The sequence below is a fragment of the Molothrus aeneus genome, chromosome 3 (assembly GCF_037042795.1).
Source record: "Molothrus aeneus isolate 106 chromosome 3, BPBGC_Maene_1.0, whole genome shotgun sequence".
In the NCBI taxonomy this organism is placed as follows: Eukaryota; Metazoa; Chordata; class Aves; order Passeriformes; family Icteridae; genus Molothrus; species Molothrus aeneus.
Genome location: NC_089648.1, coordinates 55,044,311 through 55,066,743, shown reverse-complemented (window position 1 = coordinate 55,066,743; position 22,433 = coordinate 55,044,311). Strand labels below are relative to the sequence as shown.

General features: G+C 41.4%; 1 protein-coding gene across 3 annotated transcripts in view; it reads left to right on the top strand.

Moving 5' to 3' along the window:
* AKAP12 (A-kinase anchoring protein 12) overlaps nucleotides 1-18,183 on the top strand; it is a 30,328-nt gene extending 12,145 nt beyond the window's left edge. Inside the window, exons 1-4 of one of the 3 annotated variants that reach the window (XM_066546967.1) lie at nucleotides 35-138; nucleotides 8,688-12,394; nucleotides 13,158-15,034; nucleotides 15,562-18,183. In XM_066546967.1, coding sequence (XP_066403064.1) covers nucleotides 8,738-12,394; nucleotides 13,158-15,032 — 5,532 coding nt within the window. In that variant the 5' untranslated portion in view covers nucleotides 35-138; nucleotides 8,688-8,737 and the 3' untranslated portion in view covers nucleotides 15,033-15,034; nucleotides 15,562-18,183. Of the gene's footprint in view, nucleotides 1-34; nucleotides 139-410; nucleotides 462-8,687; nucleotides 12,395-13,157; nucleotides 15,035-15,561 lie in introns of those variants that run through there. The other 2 variants (XM_066546966.1, XM_066546965.1) reach the window with 2 other exon arrangements.
* Nucleotides 18,184-22,433: the final 4,250 nt, after the last annotated feature.

The following is a 22,433-nucleotide window of genomic DNA, read 5'->3' as shown; positions in this document are numbered from 1 at the left end:
CATCGGGAAGGCTTTACAGCAGCGGGAACTGAAGCGGGCGGCTGGTTCGAAAGCGGCGGCCGGCGCCTGTTCCCTTCGGGGCAGAGGGCGATGAGGGCTCGGAGCGGCATTTCCGAGACGGACCCCGAGAGATACCACGTTCGTGCCGGCCAGCGGTGGGAAGAGCCGGGCGGGCGGGGGGCGGTCCCGGGCGGGGCCCGGGGCTGTCCGGGACGAGGGGGAGCGGCCGTGGGGCTCGGGGGAGAGCCCGGCCCTCCGACAGGCAGACTTGCATCAGGCAGGCTCTCCGTCAGCCGGCCGTCCGTCCGTCCGTCCGTCCAGCCAGCCAGGTGCCGGGGGCTGGAAGCGCCGCTGCCGCCGGCTGGGGCTGCCCCGCGCCGCTGGGAGGAACCTCGGAGCGGGAGCGGGAGTTGGTGGTGTCGGTGTGGCTTCGGCCATGCTGGGGACAGTGACGATGGCGGGTAAGGCGGTGTGGCACTGCCGGCACGCGCGGTTTGCTCCCTGCGCTCGGCAGCGCCTGGGCTGTGCGGGCGGCAGCAGCATCCCCATCCCGGGGCTGCGGCCGTGCGCCGCTGCCCGAGAGCCTCGGAGCGCCGAGCCCCCGGCGTTACCGACTCTGGAATTCTGGCAGGGCCTCAGGAGTTAAAAGGTCTGCTGTAAGTACTTTTATCTCGGTGAGAACGGCTTCCAAGCGAAGGCTGCTGAAACTTTAGGAAGTGTCATATCGCCTCAGTCGGACGTACGATGTGGTGGTACCTGTGATGGTGGCTTTGTGAATGGGGAGGTCTTGACTGAGTGTTTTTCTGCGGGACGGGGCTATGACCTGGTATCTGAAATTGGGGAATGGATAGAAAAGGTAGTGACTGCACTGATGGTGCTATTTTACATCAGTCAGGCAATAAGGCAGTAAAATACCTTAAGAGCTAAATTTGGTGAAATTGGAGGGAATATGGAAGTTAGCATCGTTTATATGTTGTAAAAATATTTGCATGAGAGAAATGAAGCTGTTGCTCTATTGCTGTTTTATCTTAACAAAGCAAAATTCAGAGGGGATTAGCACAGTGGCAAAGGGGAGCGTGTGTATGGGGGGCAGTGGGATCCCAGCCTGCAGTACCAAACACTCAATGCTTGTGTGTGCTGAACTCCACACATCTTACTAAAGGAATTAGCACACAAGCCACTGAAACTGAGAGCTAATACTGTAAACTAATTGGACTTTCTGAAAAGATGACTTTTTGAGGAGCAAAGAATTAAAAGATAAAACATTACGTTTTTTCAAAAAACTTATGTCAAAGAAAGACAAACATGTCTTTCTGTGGGAGACAAAGTACTATTATTAAATTTAAATAAACAAACCCTGGATTTTTTATGTTGTTTTTTTTCCCTAAAGATAGCTAAATTGCACCACAATTTCTCTCAGATTGATGATATATGGCTCTAGCTATCTAGGAAATCTTTATTTCATTGTATTAATAATTACTCTCTTGTATATTGTTTGCTAGAGCTAGTGAATGAATTCAACAAATAGGGGGAGTTTATTCATGCAAAATACTCTAACTTTACAATACATATGGACAACAAAGCCCGTAGAAGTGCGGCTCCATTTGGAGCGGGCCCTGGGGAGGACTGTACGTGATTTGAATCAGTGAGTAGTGGAGGAGATATCCTACTGCTGTTTACAATAGGGTTTTCATTAAACTCGATGCTTAATGAGCTTATCACATGCTGAGTCTTTTTCCTCAAGGGCTCTCTATTTTTTTATTTCCTTTTATTGTTAGCAATTAAAGGTTAAACTGTTTTTCAAAAGCAATGTCTTTATAGGTTTGCAGAGTTTTGATTGTTTGAGGTTTTCCTTATTTAATAATTCCTGTGGAAGAGCCTTAGATTTTCACTGCAGCACAGCTGCTTCTATAGTACATTTCCCAAGAACTGCATTTAGCTTGTGGTATGTGTTACCATTTCTTGGAAGGGACGGGGAACTTCTGCTTATTGGTATGCAGGAGTGTATTAAGCTGTCATGTGTCTAATTAGTGCAGATGCAGCTTCATCTCCTTTGTGGTGAGTTTGTGATGTTTACATTAGGCTTTATGTGGTCGTTTTGATAAAGAAAAAAATTTCAATCTGCTTTTCATTGTTTATTAATCATTAGGGGTTCTCAAAAATGTCCCAGGGTTTACTGGCCTGTATTGCTTATCCCATCCTTGTTGCTAATGGAGCCATGAATTTTTTTCCCCTCAAAGACCCAAGTGCTAGAGTTGCTTCTATCTTACGCTTAGTGAGTAAATTTTATTTTAAGAAGCAGAACCAAGTCACTGAACGTGTGATGTGGACAGCATGTCTAACCATGACATTTCATAAATATTTGTAGCATGCTGGTTTGGTTCCCAAACAGAACAGCTGTGCTGGTCTGAGAGCAGTTTATTATTGTGAGTGTATTTAATGAAGAATTTTTAACTACAGCAACTATATCCAAGCCATAGCTAGTGACACTTCTGGCTTTAAAAGGCTTCTGTTTGTTTTTAAAGAACTACAGTGTTTTCTGGTTTTTAGTGCTGTTTCTTGAAACACTGAAATGAAAAAAGAAATACCTTAATCTTGAAAAAATGAAATACATAACTTTTCCTGCTGGAATTTGAGAAGCTGGGCTCAGAATTGGAATTTGAGAAGCTCTGGGTTGGAGCAGACAAGTACAGCTAAATCAAAATTTTCTAAAAATAAAGATTTTTTGGGGAATGTTAGAATGCTACAGTATCATAGTCAAAATGATTGTGTGTTTGAGGTTTTTGTTTGTTTGTTCAGTTACTTTTCTATGATGTCGTTTTCTGGGGATGCTGCTTTTGCTTTCTAAAGGAGCTCTAAGCCATGAAAAAATAATAGGTATTTTGCAGCTTGTTCCTTTTTTCTGATTTTAAAAACAATCACAAAAGTACGTGAGATTTAAAAACCTAACTCTTCAGTTGCCACCAAAGTACTAGAGAACAGAAGACGAAATAGTACTTGTTTCAAAAGCTTTGAAATAACAACATGGTTGAAAACCTCATGAATTGCGTGGATATGCAATTGAGATTTAGCATGCAGAAATCTCTGTAAATCCTCCCTCATTATTTAATTAATCTGAAAGAACTTGTTCCCTGCAATGAACATGACAAGTCAGTCCTTGGAAAATTGAGTGAATAGAAGGGAGAAGGATATGGTATGTGCTTTCTATGGAAGAATTGTTTGTACATTGAAGTGGAATTAAATATGGTGTGTGACAGGCAAAGGAAGGAAGAATTTGTGAAAAATACATTGTTAAGAAGCAGCAATGTCACAATTGTAGTTTAAAAAAATTGAATCATTAGAAGAATAAAACATAATCATATTTCTGTGTTATTTTGTTACTGTGAAATGAGTAGTGTGTTTGATTTATTAAACTCAACCTTCTGAAATTTGTGATGAAAATAATCAGAATTTGTGGTATAATGCCCAGTTTGTACACTCTGCAGTGGAAACTTTAAAGCACAGATTAGTTTTCTTTGTTTTTTCCTCTCCCTTTTTTTTTTATGTTAAAGTGCTCAATTTCACAAATAATTCCAAATAACTACTTTATTCTAAATAAATCTGTTCAGGGTAGGTTTTTCACAGATACTGTAATTTCAGGCTGTGTCTTGTTTTTTAATTACTTGTATCAATTTTTGTCCTTTCTTTATATGTCATTAATGTTTCTAATGAGAATTAGAAGAATTGTGCAGTTAAGAGAAAACTGCATTTGACAAATACAGGCTTGGTTCAGATTTTTTTAACAGCCTTCTGTTTGTATCATATGAGTTTTAGAGCAGTAGCTGGTGGTTTGTCGGTGGCTTTTTTACAAGTTGTATTTGTAGCAAAACTAGACACAATGAAGGCAAATTGTTGTAAAATACACCTCAGGGCTGCAGCATTTGCTTTTGCTCATGCAAACCTAGTGAGAGAGTTGTGTATGTGACCAGCAGCACAATTTGGCCCTAAACACTGAATAAATGAAAACAGTACAAAGTCCTCTGAAGCCTTGCAGTGGCCAGAGGAGTTTGCGAGGTGGGCGCTGGGTGTGTGTCACATCCATCTGAGAGATTGAGAATGTAGGGAATTCATGGAAAAAATCCAGCGCCGTGCTGCAAATCCTTAGGGGGAAAAGTCAACCAACTCCAGATGTTGACATGGTTGACTTCGAGCCCATGAAGTGCTGTAGATTTAACTCTTGCAGTCACTGTGCTTTTTTTTAACTCTTTGGCAGCTACCGGGGGAGAAACACATTTTCACTTCTGGAGAGAGATGAGAGCTGGGAGCAGTTAAGTTGCACTGCCAACTGTGTCTGTCAGTCTACAAAAAAAAAGAGTTTAATTACTCATTTTATTTTTAATGGGATGAGACAGGAGTTCAGTCATTCTGAAAATACTAATTTTCCAACAACTGATCAGCATGCTCCTAATAAAATAGAAATAAATTCTTACAGTGGACTAAGTACCTATGAAATTGTGAAATGCACCTTTGAGTCCTCAGGACTGTCAGTTTTGAAAGTTTCTTTCAGAATAAAAGTTGCAGTTACTAAAACACGAGCAGCACCTTGATTCAATTAAAAATATTTGAAAAGTTAACTGGTATGTAAGCAGTTAAAATAGAATTTCAGTGTTTGTCCTTAGCCACAGTGGATTTTAAACAGCTAAGTGTATCAATTTTATGATATCACCCCTGATCTTTATCACCTTCTCTAGGTATATTTTTGTTGTATTCTATTCCTTGGCTAGCACATAGCTAGTAACGTATAGCCCTGCTCAGGAGAAACCTAAGGAAATGTTATTCATATCAGTATTTTACTTTATTTGTTTTGTTTTGTTTTCTGGTAGCTGTTTGGATGAACCTGTCTGGTGTTTCTTAAAGGTGCTTTCAAAACCACTGAATTAATTCAGAAAGTGCTGGTTGTCTTGCCAGAATACCTGTGGTAGTGACATGCTACAGAACTCTGACCAGCAATGCCTTGTGTAAGTAACTTCCAAACCTTTCTGCATTCAGAATTGCCCTCACAGTGTTTGGGCACTGAAGTATCATTAATAAAAACTTGACTGTGGAATTCAACTGCTAAATACAAAGTTCCAGGTGTTTACGTTGTGACAGTACAGCTTGGATATTTGTGGCACTGGAGCTTTGTCACACAACAGTGGCAGCCTCCTGGCAACATGCAGGCAAATTTCCTGAATGGCACCTCTTTCCTCAAACGCTGAGGAAGGGCATCAGAAATTCAGTTTTAAAGAATCTTCCAGGGTTTTAAAATGTTAGAGAAGGAGACAAAGTAGAGGCTGGGTGCAGCAGCAGCATGTCACTTAACAGCTGACACTGGAATGTTATCTTGGGGATGAAACACCTTCTGGACAGGTTAAATCGTTTGGTGGAATTGAAGGAGTAGTGCTCGGGCAAGGGCTCTTAAGTATATCATCTGTGCACCATGATGGAGGGTTTTTTAACTTCAGGTGTGGTGTGTTGTAGCATAGCTGTGATTTTCAGACTGGTATTAGTGTGTTCAGTCAGTCAATATTTCTGTTAGTTTTTCCTTTTGCACTGTGTTTAGTGAAGTATTGCAAGGTAGCATGTCTGGTGGATGGACTCACAAGGAAGACCTAATTATTGTCAGCTTGACTTAACAGTTTTGAAAGCTTATCACTGCTTCTAAACTAGGTGTTCTCTATTTTTATGATTGCATTTGTTATTGTAATGCATACCCATACCTGCAGGTTTTGTAATAGTCACTGCTCTTTTCACCTGCAAAACATTTTACAGAGACATGGTCTTTATCTTCGGGTGTTATGAACGCCTCATTTTATAAACAAAATAAGCAAAAACCCTTTGAATACTTATCTTAAATATGAAGAGATGCCTTTATTATGCTGGTTTTACATCTTATCTTTCTTTGGAAATGGAATGCCTCATTTATTCATATTCTTTATCATTCCACTCTTAGAGTAATTCCATTTATCTGTAATACCTGAAACTCATTTTAAACACTGAATTTACACTAAACACCTATTCTGGTTTTGGACAGAATTGGAAGGAAATTTGGAAGGAAACTTCCAAAGGGATGTTTTCTTAAGGGAATTAGGAAAAAATTATGAATAAATAAAAAAAGAAATGTCACCTTTTTACAATTTTTTGAAACCTCAGGGTTTTCAGTGTTTGAAGGGCATGCATTCCCAGGGAGTGTTTGCAAGAGGAAAGGTGAGCCCATAGAAGTCCATGTCTCTGGCTGCTCAGCAGTCCCAGGTGCCCTTCTGACTTCTCCATTCCCTTCTGCCTTCCTGCACTTCTGGCCTTCCCACTTAGACCCAGAATTCCCCACTTGCTCTGAGCCCTGTATTTCAGTCTACCTTTATCTAACTCATGTCAGATGGAGATTTTCATGTGTCTAAGAATAAACATGTTGCATTAATGCAGGGCTGGGACAAACAGAAAGATTCTATGGACCTTGTTTCCAGCAGAGATGTTAAGAGGCCTTGCTCCTGAGCAAATTTTTATTCAATGTTTACTGATCAGCATTCAGCTTCATAGCTGGCTAAGCCAAAAGTATAATTTTTAGTGTAAACAAGCTTAAGAATATATTAAAGTACCTGTTACCAAATAATTATAAAATATGTGATGTTTTGAAGATAGTCTCTGAAGAAGTGCCTCTAACTTCATGAATTCCCATTAAGCCTTTGACGGTTTTCTGCTAAATTACATTATTTTATGGAAATGACAAGGACTTTATTTCCAGACCTAAGAATAAATGAACACAAATACAAGAGTGGTTCCTTGACTTTATCATTTTATAGTCTCAAAACTAAATAAACAAAATGTGTTTGAAATAAACAAAAGTGTTTGATTGATAAGAGTTATTTTGCTTGTGGATTGTACTGGTGTTTGCAAGAGGTATATTACCAATAGACTAAAAATTCTGGCAGCTTCTTCAAAATGTCTGTTTTGTCTTGCCCTTTGCCCTCACAAATGGCTCAGTTCAAACTTCTCTGGTCTGAAATGTTTGGGGAGTTAGCATGTTAGCAGAGGTCAGGCTTTTAATTGAATTAGGAGTTAACAATTGAGGTAAATAATATTGCACTGTTAGATAAAGGAAAAACAAAAAGCTTTGCTTATGTTGACTTGGAAACAACAACCAGTAGGCTGCTGATAGCGAAACATAATTTGCCCTCTACATAGCAGTTAGAAGCCATTATCCTTGTAGATTTTGTTTTGCTTATTGTGTAGTTAGTTGCACCCTTACCTGGACTGCATTGTCTGTGTGCTTCTGAAGAAGCAGCCCTTGAAAAAGGGAGAACCGGACAAAGCAAGAGGCGTTGAGGGACTTCTGGAGATCCGGTGTACCAGCAAAGTAAGGCCAGCTGCAGAGTCAGAGACAGCTTCAAGGTGGTTCAAATAAAAACCAAATCACTTCGGGGAAGTTGATGATTCCGTGCTTTGTAAAGCTGTCTCCTCCTGCTTCTGAACATTGAAGTAGCACATGTACAGCTTAAAAGAAAGGGACCATGTCTTCTTTTAGGGTGTTGCTGTTCAACATTTAACATTTTAAAATAATTTTATTTTTTGTATTGGCACTATTAACAGGTTTGGTCAGAGAGAAGAGTATGTTCCTTCATGGAACATACTTGCACTTTTGCCTGTTGCACAAAATCTAGGGTCAAGGAGAATATTAAACTGAAATCCTGGCAGCATCCAAGCCCAAGAATCTTTTGGTGTCTTGAATATGCCCTAGATGTAATTTACAATGCCAGTCTCTGAACTTGAGTTGGCCAGAGGAGAAATAATACTTAAATTATCCTGGCAAGACTGAGAGAGGGGGGTTGCCAGTGACCTGAACGAAAAATGCAAACTGTCCTCAAAGAAAAGATAATGCAAACAGACGTGAGCAGTGGGGGATTTTACCTTCTTGCATAGTGACAACCTTATTCATTCCAAACAACATGGAATTGCTGTAGATGGTGACGCTACGTATGTTTTGAATACATACATATATTGTATAGAAGAATTCCAAAGATTCATGATCTTCAAAGCAATATATTGTTACCTGTTTTGTAGGGATTATGAGTTTTCAGAAAAACAGGTGATTTCCCATGGGCGTTTTCACATCTTACTATTCTTTTGGGACAGAGCTGTAAAATAAGCTTGCTTTTTTTTTGTCATCGTTTTAGGTCAACAGGCTTTTTTGAGTTTTGTTTTGCTTTGTTTGTTTGCAGGTTTTTTTTGTTCGTTGGGTTTCCTCAGATGTGTCTGTCTGCATGGAAGTATTTATTGAGCTTTGCTTCAGGAATAATTGTATATATTATTCGGTATAGTCTGTGATAATTTTTTTTTTTTACTTAAGTTTGCCTTAAAGTAAAAAACACCACAAGCCACACAACAAGAACTGCAAAATCAGGGTATAGAATAAGAGAATATAAGCTTGAAAGGTGTATTTGCAAATAAACTGTGGAAAGAGTAGAATGATACGAAGAAGGAAAATAATTATAATAGGGATAGAACAGAAACAAATTCTTAAAAATGTACTAGTAGCATATAGAAAAGATACACCAATAATAATAGAAGGTGTATGCTTATGCAAATTAGTAATAATGAAAAAATATATAAAGGTATATTATACCATTAAATTTAGAAGGAAATTAACTGGGGTTTTGTTGTTGTTTAAACAGTTGGACAAACAGAACATTCCAGTGTAACTGTGAAGGAAGACACTGAAACTATGGAGACAAATCCATCTGACTCGGGCACCACAGACAGTGTAGATGCTGAGAAGGAGGATGCTCATTCAATTAAGCAGTTGCCAGCTTTGGAAGAAGTTGCAGAAGACCAGGTGGCAGAGCCACAGTCTTATGATCTGGGTTTTAAAAAGGTTTTTAAATTTGTTGGGTTCAGATTCACAGTGAAGAAGGAAAAGACAGGAAAATCAGAACCAGTTCAGCTGCTTACTGTGAAAAAGGAAACAAAGGTCCCTGAAGGAGCTGATGATGAAAAAGAAGTTGCCTCAGAAGAAACAGCAGTGCCTGAGGATGTACTCTCTGTAGAAGACAATACCAAAGATACACTGAAAAACGAAAAAACAGAAGATGAATCTCCTAAAATATCAGAAGCAACTGAGATTTGTTCTCAGCCAGTTGCCTTAGCCACTGAAACTGCATCACCATTAAGAAAACTTTTTACTCAAGGGTGGACTGGATTTAGAAAAAAGAAAAGTTTTAGGAAGCCTAAAGAAGATGAACAACAGTCTCCTGTGAAAGAAGAGGAGATAGAAAAAGAGGAGACAACATTAACAACTGAAATCAGTGAAAAGGAGGAGAAATCAGAGTCTGAGAAGCAAGATGAAGAGAGAAATGTGACAGCAGTAACTGTTGAAGCGCATGAAAAGGAGCAAACTGAAGGTGAAATGCAGGAGTCAGAAAAGACTCTGGCAGCCACAGGAGTAGAAGGAAGTGAAAAGAAAGAGGTAGTCAAGCATGATGAGGAGGGACAAAAAGAGGACCCAGCAGCTGTAAAAGAAAGTGCAGAGGTAAAAAAAGATGATCAAGAAAGGAAACTGGTGGAAGTCCCAGAAAATCTTGGTAAAGAGGAAGAAAAAACTGAAGAAGGAGAGAAAGAAGGTGAGGTGACAGAGAAACCACTAAAAACAAAGTCAGTGGTACCTCTTGTCACTGACAGTGTGAACGGAGAATTGATAACGTCCTCAGAAGGCCTACCTGTGGGAGAAAAACTGGAGTCAATGGAAAAGTGTGAAAGAGATGACAGAACTGAAATAGCCTCTGAAGAGACATGTGAAACTGGATCTGTGGCAATGGAAATTTCTAGTGATCAGCGTAGAAAATCTGAAGGAAAAGAAGGAAGTAAACATGCTCTACTTGGGAAAGAGACATTAGATGAAAAAACAGAGGAAGCAGAATTAAAAATGTCACCCACAGCAGAAGATGTTGCACAGGGAGAAGCTCTGGATAGAACCACAGAGAAGAAAGAAAGCAAAGAACATGAAACAAAGTCAACTCTACTCTCTTCTACTTCTGAAGAACCCGTTGACACAGAGGATAATCAACAGTCAGTCAAACCTGCTGATGAAGGACTACAGGGAAAACCTGGCACAGATACAACTGATACTGTCAAACAAGATGAAACAACCATGGAAGTAACTTCTGAAGAGGCAGCTGGAAAGAGACCTCCAGAAGGTATCACAAATGAAGCAGAACTCCTGTCTTCACAAGAAAAGACTAAATTACAAGGTAGCCCTTTAAAGAAACTCTTTACAGGTACTGGATTGAAAAAACTGTCTGGAAAGAAGCAAAAAGGTAAAAGAGAAGAATCTAAGTTAGGGGAACAGGGTGAGCCAATTCAGCACTTATCAGATTCCCCAGATAGCCCAGAGGAACAAAAGGGGGAGAGTTCTGCTTCTTCTCCTGAGGAGATGAATGAAATTCCCTCTTTAGAAAAATCCGCAGATGGAATGCAGGTCACTGAAAGTGAAGATGCCACAATTACAGATGTGGAGCGAAAAAGAGAAATTGTTACACCTTGGGCATCATTTAAAAAGATGGTGACTCCCAAGAAACGTGTCAGAAGGCCCTCTGAAAGTGATAAAGAAGAAGAAATTGATAAGACAAAGAATGTTGCAGTATCTGCAACTGAAAATGTTGCTGATGAAAATCAGGGAGAAATACAAGAAAATGGGATTGACCAGAAACCAGAGAAAATTACAGAAGAGCCCAGAAGAAAAGTTGATACCTCTGTCTCCTGGGAAACTTTTATATGTGTAGGTTCTTCAAAGAAAAGAGCCAGGAAGTCATCATCATCTGATGAAGAAAGCCAAAAAGTAGAAGAGTCCGGACAGAGCAAAGAAACAGCAACAGATGCAGTTCTTACTAGCTCTCAGGAGAGTGACCAAGGACAAGGGAATTCTTCCCCAGAGCAGGCTGGAAGTCCATCTGAAAGTGAAGGCATTTCAACATGGGAATCGTTTAAAAGGTTAGTTACTCCAAGAAGGAGATCCAAAACCAGAATGGAGGAGAGAAGTGAAGACTCTGTTGTGGGTTCTAGCCTGGAGCATTCAACATCGGATGGTGAGCCTGGAAAAGATGAATCATGGGTTCCATTTAGAAAACTGATGCCTGGGCGCAGGAAGAAAAAGTCAGATGGAAAGCCAGAACCAGCTCATCTTAAACAAGCAAGAGAAGACATGGCAGAAACAGCTGAGGAAGATTCTGATGTTCCAGCTGTTGTTCCTTTATCTGAATATGAAGCAGCAGAACAGGAGAAAATGGAAGCTCAACGAGCGAAAGATGCTGAAGCGACGAGAGAACAAACCTCAGAGGAAGAGAGAGCAGAAAAGGAGACCCTGAAGACGGGGCAAGGATCTGAAGGGCTGATACATGCAGTTGCTGTTACCACTGTGGAAGAAGAAAGGGCAGTGAGCAGCATTGAGGAGAGGTCACCATCATGGATATCTGCTGCTCTAACAGAGTGCATTGAGCAGGTGAGAGAAGAGGAAGAGAAAGAAACTCAGAAAACAGCTGAACCAGGTGTTACTGTGGAGGATGCAGTGGTAGCTGCTGAGACAGTGCCAGAGACTAGAAAGGATGTAAGTGATGACACCACAGCAAGTGAGCTGGAGCTAACCTCTGAAGCTGTGACTGCTCTGGAGACAGCAGAAGCTTCCTGTGCTGAAGAAACTATGGAAGTGTCCCTTGCTGAGGAGACAACTGAGATGGTTTCTGCTGTTTCACAGTTGTTAGAAACCCCAGATACTACAGAGGAAGCTACACCGGTTCAAGAAGTAGAGGCCACTGAACAAAATTTGAAAGAATTGGACAAACAGACACAAAAAGTTCTTCATGAAGTTGCTGAAAGAGTAAAATCAGATGTAGCACAGCCTGTTACTGAAGGAGCTGTGACAGAAACTATAATTACAACAGTACAGGGACCTGAGTCAGAAGCGAAAGGGGCTACTAAAGATGGGAATGCTGTCGGCCAGGAAACCGTTCTGCTTGAACAGTCCTTGGAAAAAGAACACAAAGAGGATGGCTCCCAGCCCCTGCAAAGTGCAGGGAGCATTCAGGGCCAAAACAGAGTTGAAGAGAGTGTATTACCTGAAGGTTCAGAGAAAAGTGAAATACCTTCTGTGATGGAAGAAAGCACAGATGGATGTCAAGGATATGTAGAAGACCATAAAGAAGTAAATGAAGTGCAGATGACAACAGAGGAAACTTTATCACATGACAAAGAGTTTCACAGCATCAAAGCCACCACTCCCAAGGAAGAGCTGCTTGCAAACCAGGAGCCTTCAGAGCAAGAGAAACTGCCCATTACAGAGTTGACACAGGATGAGACAAGAGATGAATGTGCTCCAGAAGGAAAGCCTGCAGTAAGTATTGCATATAACACAAAGGTTCATTTGTCAAAGTAAAAGTCAGCAAGTGTTAGGTACTGTACCTTGTTTAGAACCAGGTTATGGGTATATTACTGTCAAGGACCTTCCTTGTGTAGCCTGAGGCAACTGAAGTTCATTTCCAGTGAGAGATACACAGATGTCTAGAAGCAGCAGGCACTGCAGCTTGTGTGCAGAGTGAGGTGGATGCAGTAATGGAGTGGGAGATAGTGTGCATAGATGCAGAGGTACTGAAATGATTGTCATTAGGGCTCCTGCACTGCACAAAGTGACTGAAGTTACTATATGAACACCTGAGATACAGATGTGATCCATATGACACCATACACATTGGATGTATCTTCAGTTGTGGGCAGAAATACAGGTGAGGCTGAGGTACCTCTGCAAAGGGAGGACATGGAAACAACACCACTATCTCCAGCTTTAAATGCTGTAGTTGCTGTGGCTGGCACATTCCCACCTTCTTCCCTATCTCCTTATCTTCTGGCTTAGTCTTTGTTTCAAGTGCTGCCAGCTGTCCTTTCCTTTAGTTAATTTTAGGTTGCCCTTTGTTTAATGAGCTACATGTCCTCAGAAATGACACAAGATGGGATCTTGATGAGGTACTAATCCCTGTGTCTTCACCGTGTGCTCTTCCCATAACACTTGTCCTTTTGGGTGTTGTGGTTTTTCACCTAGAACATTGCTGGTCACTCCCTGCTTGTACCTTTTTTCACAGATCTGTTGCAATTCTTCACAGGTTCAGGACAAGACAGAGGACGAAACTTCATCCTTGGGGCTTACAGCTGAAAAACTTGAAGGAGAGGGCAGAACGCTCACTGTGGGATCAGAGTGCACAGAAGCAGTTGTCACTGTTGAAACTGAGAAACAAGATGGAGCTCCTGACTCAGAAGAGCAAGTTTGTACTAAAGGAGTTCCTAGCAGGACACCTGCCCAGAGAGAGGAAGATGATGCTGTGCACAGTGGAGTAAAAAGCACAGAAGTCACTGTTCCTGAGGTTCTCCTGCAGAGCCAGGGAAAAGCCTCTGCCTTTCCTTCAAAAACAGTTGGCTCAGAAGCAGCTGCAGATGCTGAGCAGAGCATGAGCAATGGGTGTGACAGGGACATTGCAGCAAAAGATTCTGTCCCTGTCACAGAGCCACAATGTAGAGACAAAACAACTGAAACCCCCTCCAAGAGTGATGAAGTGGAAGGTGCTGTGCTCAAATCTGAAACACTGTTGGAGAGCACTTCCATCGTTGCTGAGGCTCCCGTGCAGATTAAAGCAGATGGGGCATCTAATTTATCATCAGCATGCCCAGAGATTGTTGAAAATGGAAGTGCTGTTATCACTGATAAAAGTCCTAAGAAATGTGAAACACCCAGCAGCTTGGCTGGAGAAGAGACTGTGGGAAAAGGACAAGAACTTGTAGAAACCTTGAACTGTCAAGGTTTCCAGAAAGAAGATAAGAAAAATGAGCAATTGCTGGATGGAGCCAAAGAAGTATTTGAATATGGAAAACAGGAAGCTGTGAGACATGATGAATGTTCAACTGCTGTCCAGCAAGAGGAAGGCTCTGACTCAGCCTTTCCACAGGCTGAAGGCTTGGGGGCTCTGAAAACACCTGTGGCTCTAGCAGCTGCAGCAGGTGGAGAGCATGTCGTGGCAGAAACTGCAACATGCACAGACGTGACAGCCAAAACTGTACACTTGGCTACTACACCAGAGCAAATGGCTTCTGAAGAGGTCCCAGTTATTAATACTGACTGTTCAGGCTGTGGGACTGCAGAGCTTGGTAGTGTGGAGACACCCAAGCCTGGAGTAACTTGTGCTTCCATGAATGGAGTATCAGAGGAGCAAGAGTGGCCCCAGAGCACAGGGCAAGCTGAACACAATGGCATTCCTTCCAGTCACAGTCTGTCTCCCAGCCACCCTGAATTTCAGAAGCATGTTATTCAGTCTGTGATCATAGAGTCCCAGAGCACAAAAATTGTATTGAATGCCATCCAGTCAGCTGTTCACAAACTTGCAGAAACAGAAGAGTCAGCTGCCCTTGAGTCAGAGGAGAGCATTAAGTCCATAGGGAAAAGCCCATCAGATAAAATTGTACCTGAACTTCTGGGAAGTACACAGGTAGATCAACAGCTTCCAGTAAAAGAGGAAGAGATACAAAGTAAGGAACAAGAGCTCAAGCAAACAGGAATAGTGAAAACTGCTACCTTAACTGAGTCTGCAGAAATCCATGCAACTGTGGAAAAAAAGGACATGCCTTCAATTTCTGAGATGCTGAAAGATGGGCAAAGTCAGAATTCTTTAACAGTTGTGACAAGCCCTGAAGAAATTTCAAGGGGAAGTGTGAGACTTCAGGAATCAACCCTAGAACAAAGTACTTCAGAAGATTCAACCAAAGACACCCTAGACATAGACACACCAAAATTAAGGGAAAAAGAGGTTGGGTACATTATGGAAATCTCAGACCAGCATACAGGACAGCAAACATGCAGAGAAAGTGAGGAACAGCTATATCATCCTCCAATGGAAGATGGGAAAACACAAATGTGGGAGGATGACAGTTGTCAAGAAGGAACATCTTGTGATAGACAAAGTCAGAACTCAGTGGCTCTGACGCCTTGAATGTAAGTAGCATTTTTAGCCAGTAATTTATTTCTTTTTCTAAGATAGTTGTGAGGATCCCTAAACTGTCCTCTCTAATGTGTTGTGGTTGTTTGTTTTGTTTTTAATTATTTTGCTGAAGGGCTGCCCTCACTTCAGTGGCCTTGGACTTGGCCTATATTTTGCTGTGGTATTTCTGGGAGGTAGTAAATGTATTTTTCAGTTTTCCTAGGTAGGAACTCACATGACACATTTAATGTATTCAATTTAATGTGCAAACCCACTCTCTAACAAAGCTCTTTTTAAAATCCTAAAGGATGTGAGTATTGCCTTCCATGGTAAACTTGGAGTGCCTCACGTGCAAAGCTCTTTGCACTTCAGAGGAATTTGAGTCAAAAATTACAAGTACAGTCTCTCCCTAGGATATATACTGCACTTGCTTCACTAAGTCATAAGACCTTTATCTCTGAGAACTGCTTGGGAAAATAATGTATTCTTGAGAAAGTAAGCAGTCATTACTAAAGCTTTTTTACTGTCATCTTTCTTTCAGATGTGCTAAGCATCCATGTGGCATGTGGAGAGATGCCAGTCTTAGAGAACAACTGACAATCCTGCCACAGAACCAGGAGCTTTATTCACTACCCTTTATTCTTGGATGTTAACGTCTGTTCTTTTGAAGACCTCGCCTTGCCATTTTTGTTAAAAAACAATGCCTTTAATATTGGCTGTATCCATACCTGTGTTCCATGAAGGTTATTTGTCTCTGCCCAAAATAATCCATTAGGACTGGAGCTGCACCACTCAGTGACTGGGCAGATCACTAGAATTTTTGCCATGGTTATTACTGTCCCCTCATTTAATGTGTGTCCTGACTGTCCAATCTCCTTGAATCCCTTCACTTGTCCCTGAGTCTCCCTCCCTTCTTTAGCAGTCTCCCTTTCCCATCACATCTTTCCTAGCTGCCTTGATCTGACCTGTGAATGACTGTAGGTGCTACTCAGCTTGTATGTGAGGGGGAAGAGGAGGGCTGACTGATGAGAACACATGAGACTTCTGGATACGTCTGTCAAACAGCAGGAACTGGATCACGCACAAATTGTTTGAGCAAGATGCTCAAGTTTGCTGCCTTTCAGTCCCATTCAGGTATCTCTGTCCATCTTTCAGTTGTATTTGTGCAGGCCTGATTCAGTCAGAAATTATATCTACAGTGTAGCTTTGAAAGGAGATGGAAAATACCCTTCCTCTGTTGTTCCAGACTTCAGGTCTCAGGACTGGACTGTAATGTATTGAATATTTATATGTATGTCTTAAACCCAGTTCTGATTTTAATGTAGAGCAGTGATACTTCTGTACTGTTTAGGCATTCCCTTAAATGAATATTGTAGAGTAGCCTGGAGAGGAAATTGATACTTATTGGAGCAGAAATTGATAACATGTAGTTTCCTATTTATTGTTCCAGGTTTTTCCCCCTGTAAAATCTCTCAAAAAATTTGGCTGTCTTGCTTTGAATATTTATATGTATACCCTAAACCCAGTTCTGATTTTAATGTAGAACTATGATATTTCTAATGACAAAAGGAGAGCCCTGACCTGACCCACTGCTCACTCCTACTTGCAGCCCTCCCTGGTTTCTGAGAACCCTCCAGACACCACCACTTGTTCTTGTGCCACTTTGTATCTCATCCCTCTGATTCCAAGCTCTGCTAATTTCTGGTGACTGCCCCATCCAATGCAAAGCTTTTCCCTGCCCTATAATGTCTTAACATCTTCCCTGCACACACACTTCCTTCTTTCCCAATCCCTGCCTGAACTGTTTTCCCACCTCACCATTTTTTGAAATTCTCCGCACTCCTGATAATTCTCTGTCTCTTCTGAGGCAGGAGTAGAAAAGAGGAAAAAAGGGACTTGGTAATGAGTTCTGCCTTGAATTTCAAAAAGCTGATGAGATTTTTGGGGTCCTGAGGTCTTAAAAAGCTTCATGAAAGGTGGATTGGATTGACAGCAGGTGAGACCAGAATGGGTAGGGTGATATAAAGATGCTTAGAAGCCCCAGGACTGAGAGTCCTGGGATGTCTGTCCCCAACAGGAATTGGTCCTCTCCTTTGTTGTTTACGTTAAAATCGAACAAGGGGTACAAGTCAGTACTTTCAGCTCTGATTTCCAAAGTGAAGGTTACAGATCACACATTGTGAAACCAATGCCCATCAAGTTGAACAATAACTCACTCTCATACCTGTATAGTAATTTATTTTAAAATCAATTTTAGTGTACAAATGCTCTTGTTACAGCAGGTGCTGGCCTCTCCTCGAGGCTGCACATCCAGCAAGCGATGTGACTGATTGCACTGGTGTGATTGCACCATCTGGTGCTGCCCTGCGTGGAAGCATCAAAAGATTTTTCCTTACCTCAGAGCGAATTATATAAATATTTAAAGCCAAACAATGTGGTTTCAAACAATCCAGTCTATCTCTGTCCATTGTTAGTGGCAGCTTTCCCCCTTAGCTTTGGGCGATTCCAAAAACCTCAGTTGGTTTCCACGCGTTTAGATTGGCTTGCAAGGTAATGATGCTCTTAATAACACCTCACAAGTGCAAACTTGGCTGAATTTGTACAAATTGTATACCTATGTACCTTAAGCCATATTGCAATAACTGCAGCAGGTAAAACAAAATAACAAAAGCATGACCTGTGTAATCCTGATTCTTACGTTTGTAGCTCCAAAGCTGTTAATAATATGTAAAGTTACTTCTTGTCTGATCCTCATTTAAATAAAGCTAGCTTTACCACAATGTAAATTGTCTGTTGGTAGTAATTGAGCAGGCAAGGGCTTTTAACTTGCCTGTTCTCTTCATTAATCCAGGGCCTAGGTAAGCAATGCAACAAACCTAACTATAAAACAAATAAAAAATCTTTTTATAACTGACAGCTAAAAATACCTGCTGCACCCAAAACCACGTTAATGGTGCAGGGAGCATGTCTCCACAAAAAGACACTACTTTGTTCCAGTGTATTGCTTTGGCCTCTGAAACTCTCCTTGAGACTGTGACTTCTGGCTTGTGCTTAAAAGCTTGAAGCTTCCTCTAATCCAATGTATTGGGTTACTAAATTTGATTTTGTGTTTTTAAGGTAGATTTCATTGATTAAATAAAATGCAACTACAAATTTGTTCTAACTTGTGTATGTGGTGAGTTTTTTTTCACCTTGCTTAGTGTAAATTATTTTCTGCTGGTTGCTTCATCTTCAGGGAGTTAGATTTGCTCCTGAGGATTCACATTCAGGTTTTGACTTGAATTACAGAAGCTAATTACAGAATTAAACTATGATTTGGCTCTAAGTTTCAATAAAATGTGCATATTTCAGAAGGAACAAGAATAGGGTACTCCTGAAGACTGAAATACTTCAATTAATTTCAAGATAGAAAACAGCATTCTGTGAGCCAGAATGAAAAATTAGTAAATCGTATGCCTTGCTGGTGGGACTTAAGTATAGAAAACTCCAACAAAGCAACAACATAAATGTCCACAAAACCTTTGTTATAGATTAGCAGACTGAGGGTCTTAGGCTCATAACTGGTATCTTTTAGGCTCCCTCACCTCTGCTTAGCGAGGGTATACTCATGGCACCAGAAATCTGGGTGTGCCTGTTATTTATCTTAGCAAACCTTGGACTTCAGACATAAAGTTTTTCCAGCTGTTCATGTTCTGTGGCTGAAGCTGATTAGCAGTGTTTGTATCTCAAGACAGATTCACACCTGAACTAGTTTTTTAATAATTGGTGCCTTCCTATCCTCAGCTAAAATGCTGAATCCTGTATCTGCAAATACCTAGTTGTACTGATTGCAGCAATTGCAGGGATATTGGAGCGCTGCATGCAGCCTGTCTCTCTTCTTGCTTTGGCATGATGTTGAGGGCTCACACTGCAGGGGACTGATCTCACTGTCCCCTTTTGGCATCTGGAGGTACAAATTGAACCAGCATCTCCTGCCAGACATTGTGCTCAAGGTGTACACAGCCTCTGCTGCCCCGTTTGCAAGATTTGTGCGTTTATACTGGTTAGTGAAATCTCAGAACAGGCATCTAACCAGGGATTGGAGTTCAAGCCTCTTGCACCCCGAGGAAGTTTGTATGCTGTTTCCTCAGGGTTGTTTTATTGGCAACAGCTCAAGTATCCTGCCTGTTAGCTCAGGCTATGGAAGTGGATCTGGCTTTCCCATGCAATCCAGAGCATATGGGAGGCAGCTGTGCTCACTGAGGAACCTGCACAGCTTGGATACAGCAAGTGCTTGGGGATGGGCAGGAGGTTTGCCAAAAGCAGAGAGGATTCCTGAGATGTTCATGTCTGGATGCTGAACGCTGGATGTTTGTCATTCGCAGCTGCCACATGGGAAGGGAGCAGGCCTGAGGAGGCTCACAAGGAAGGATGTGGCTTGGAATGAGGAGCAATGTGGAGCAGAAGGCCAGTGGAATTGGCAACATGGGGTTTGGAGTTCTAATTTGGCAGGGGGAAGAATGATGTGATAAAGGAGGGGTGACTTTGCTCTGTGAACATTTTGAGATACTCCTAACAAGGTGGGAACAGCCACCACAATGCCAACACCTGGTACAGGGCTGCTGTCATCTCTAGTTGGGCACGACATGTAGTCTTTATAAAAGTAAGAATTAAAGTCAGGGGTCTGGTGTCTGTTCTGCCGTCTGTAAAGTTAGCATGTGTCTGTTTTGCTTCAACATCCTGAAAAAATACTATCAACTCGTTAGAACAGGAAGAAAGGTTTTAGGAAGCATGTCCTATTCCCCCTTGAAAATGACATCCACTTCCAGAGCTTGAAAAGGCTGTGAATAATCATAGAATGATTTGGGTCAGGTGGGACCTTGAAGACCATCTGGTTCCAACCCCCTCTGCAATGGGCAGGGCAAGGAGTGATGATTTGATGGAATGAGGGGAGCAGAGGTCTGATATGCCACAGGAGCTGTGCCTTAGGGATGGTCTCTGTGCCAGCTTCACTCTGTCCTCTTCATCTGTTCTACATCTGTCCCTCCTACAAGGACAGGAAGGATAACCAATGTGATGCCTTTTCTCTGAGCAGCTAGACAAGAGGGGATTGTGGAAAACTGCAAGGCATTTGCAAGCCAGTTGCTGCCCTGGAAGGCAGACATCCTAGGAAGCCTTCAGGAAGCAGCCTGGGAGCAACCCCTGCCTTCTCCCCAGCAAAAGTGTTCCTCTGGGAGGCTCTTCTGTGTCCCCTCAGGCTGCAGTACTATGGCCTTCTCTCCCCTACCCGAGCTAGCTGTCTCTGCTCTGTAAGCAGGCTCCTGGTGAACCTTTAAATGAATTTCTGGGAGATTTTCATGGGACAGTCCCAGAGGCAGCGTTACAGTCAGCGGTACCTGTAATTTCCCATAAAAGCAGCTGTATGAAACAGAAATCCTGACACACAACCACCTGGACTAGCATGTCTTCCTTTCACTATTCCAGGGTAGACATGAGGGTAACAAAAAGACAGACAGAGGTGATGCTCAGCCAGTGTTTGAGGGTAGTGTATGCCCAGGGCCAAAAAGGAGTAAAGTTTTCAAGACTGGTTCACTTATAGTAGAGGAGGCTGGGAGGTTACAGCTCCAAGGAAAGTCTGCTAGGTGAAGATGGGGCAAGGGGGAAACATTATTTATTCAGAGGAAGTTTTCTTAGCCCAATTACATTTATTTTTTAATCTCCCAGATAATGTTTTCATTATCATTTCATGAGCATGATTAAGAATTTGAAGGACAAATATGAGCTGTCCATTATTCTGGAACTGACATGAACTCTTCTAAACTAGAGTATTTGCTGAATAATCTTGAAAATAACATTATTTTCTTTGGCATACATCTCCCTGCTGGGAAAATGCTTTTATTGGATTTTTGCATAATCTGTCTTGATCCTGCAATTGGATTCCAGCTCATACATCCTCTCTCCTCCCCACAGCAGAGCCAGTTAATGCCTTGCAGATGCAAGGGGGGAACCTGCATTGGTACGAATGATGTGGCAAAGGCTGGGCATATTGCTTACAGTTTGTCATACAAAAGCATGTTTAATTTAAAAATTCCACACAAACAGATGTGTTTGAGCCATTATTGGCACCAGTTGGTAGAAGCAGGCTCATATTCATTCTGGGCTCATATTAATCATGGCAGTATATTGACTATGTTGAAATTACTGTTTAGTTTTCTTTCACTCATAGGCAATAGTTGCTCATGAAGAGAACAGACAATACTTCTTTCTGTAAATATCCCTTGAAGTGTCTCAAGGCTCTGGATGTTCCTGTTACTAGTTATTTATTTTTCCAATAGAAGAGGCATCACATTTTGTTTTCTCTTTCCAGTTAAGAGCTTGGATCGCTTGGGTAGCATTAAACCTTGCAATCTAAGCGGGTGAGATGGTTTTGCTTAAAACTTCTCAAAATCCTATTTTAGTTTTAACTAATGTACAGGGAACACAGGGATGATGTGCTATAACAAAGCAACCTGCTATACTTCTATATTATACCACAGAAATCAGGAAACTTGACATATCACTGAAAAAATAATACTTGAATTTTGAATTGTAAACTAGGCAGGGTAATGATTATTTTTTCCCATTGAGACAAAGTAAAATTAGCAGGAAAGTGGTAGTGGGTGGCACTGACAACAAGCAGGGAAGCAGAAGAGCTTCCCTGGAGGGGAGGACTGCAGGAGCAGAGACCAACATGCATCAAGTGATGTAAGATTGCTGCTACTGGAAACAGAATGTTTATTGTGACAAACTTGGAATTAGGAAAAAAATCAGAGAGGTTCCACAATCTGCAAATCCAGGAAAAGATTTAATTGAGTAGAAAAAAAAGAGTGCTTTTATTGAACATGAATTTGTGACCTGTTTGCAGGAATGCAGATAATATGGCCACTGTGGCTTCTCAAGGATGAAGTGCTCTTTAAAGAACATGTTCATACCTACACATGAACATTTGAAGTAAGAGTATCTTCACTTTAAAGATAAGCTGATAGCTTTAACATAACGCTTACCAATGAACCAAAGAGTGTGATGGTAGTGCTTTACTTTCTGCAAGAGGAAAGACAGGTAAGATGGCTTTTAAAAATTTGCTAGAAATAAACATGAAAGTGCATGGTTAACTAATAATGATCTTTGAAGTGTAAAGCTCAATTTTCCTGCTTGTTACCGATTTTCTTAAGGGAGAAACCAAAACCCTCTACCTGGCTCCTACTCTAAATATAGCACACAAACCAAAGTTTAGAAGGTTATGTTTGAATTTTAAATGGGCTAAGACTGAAATATTAATGATTCCTCAGCTTAGAAGAGCCTTAAATAGACTATCAAGTGAGCAGTGCTGAGGTTAGACTGTTTTAATGTTCCAGGGAAGAATCTGTGGCTCTTTCTGATTCTGTTGTGATCTCA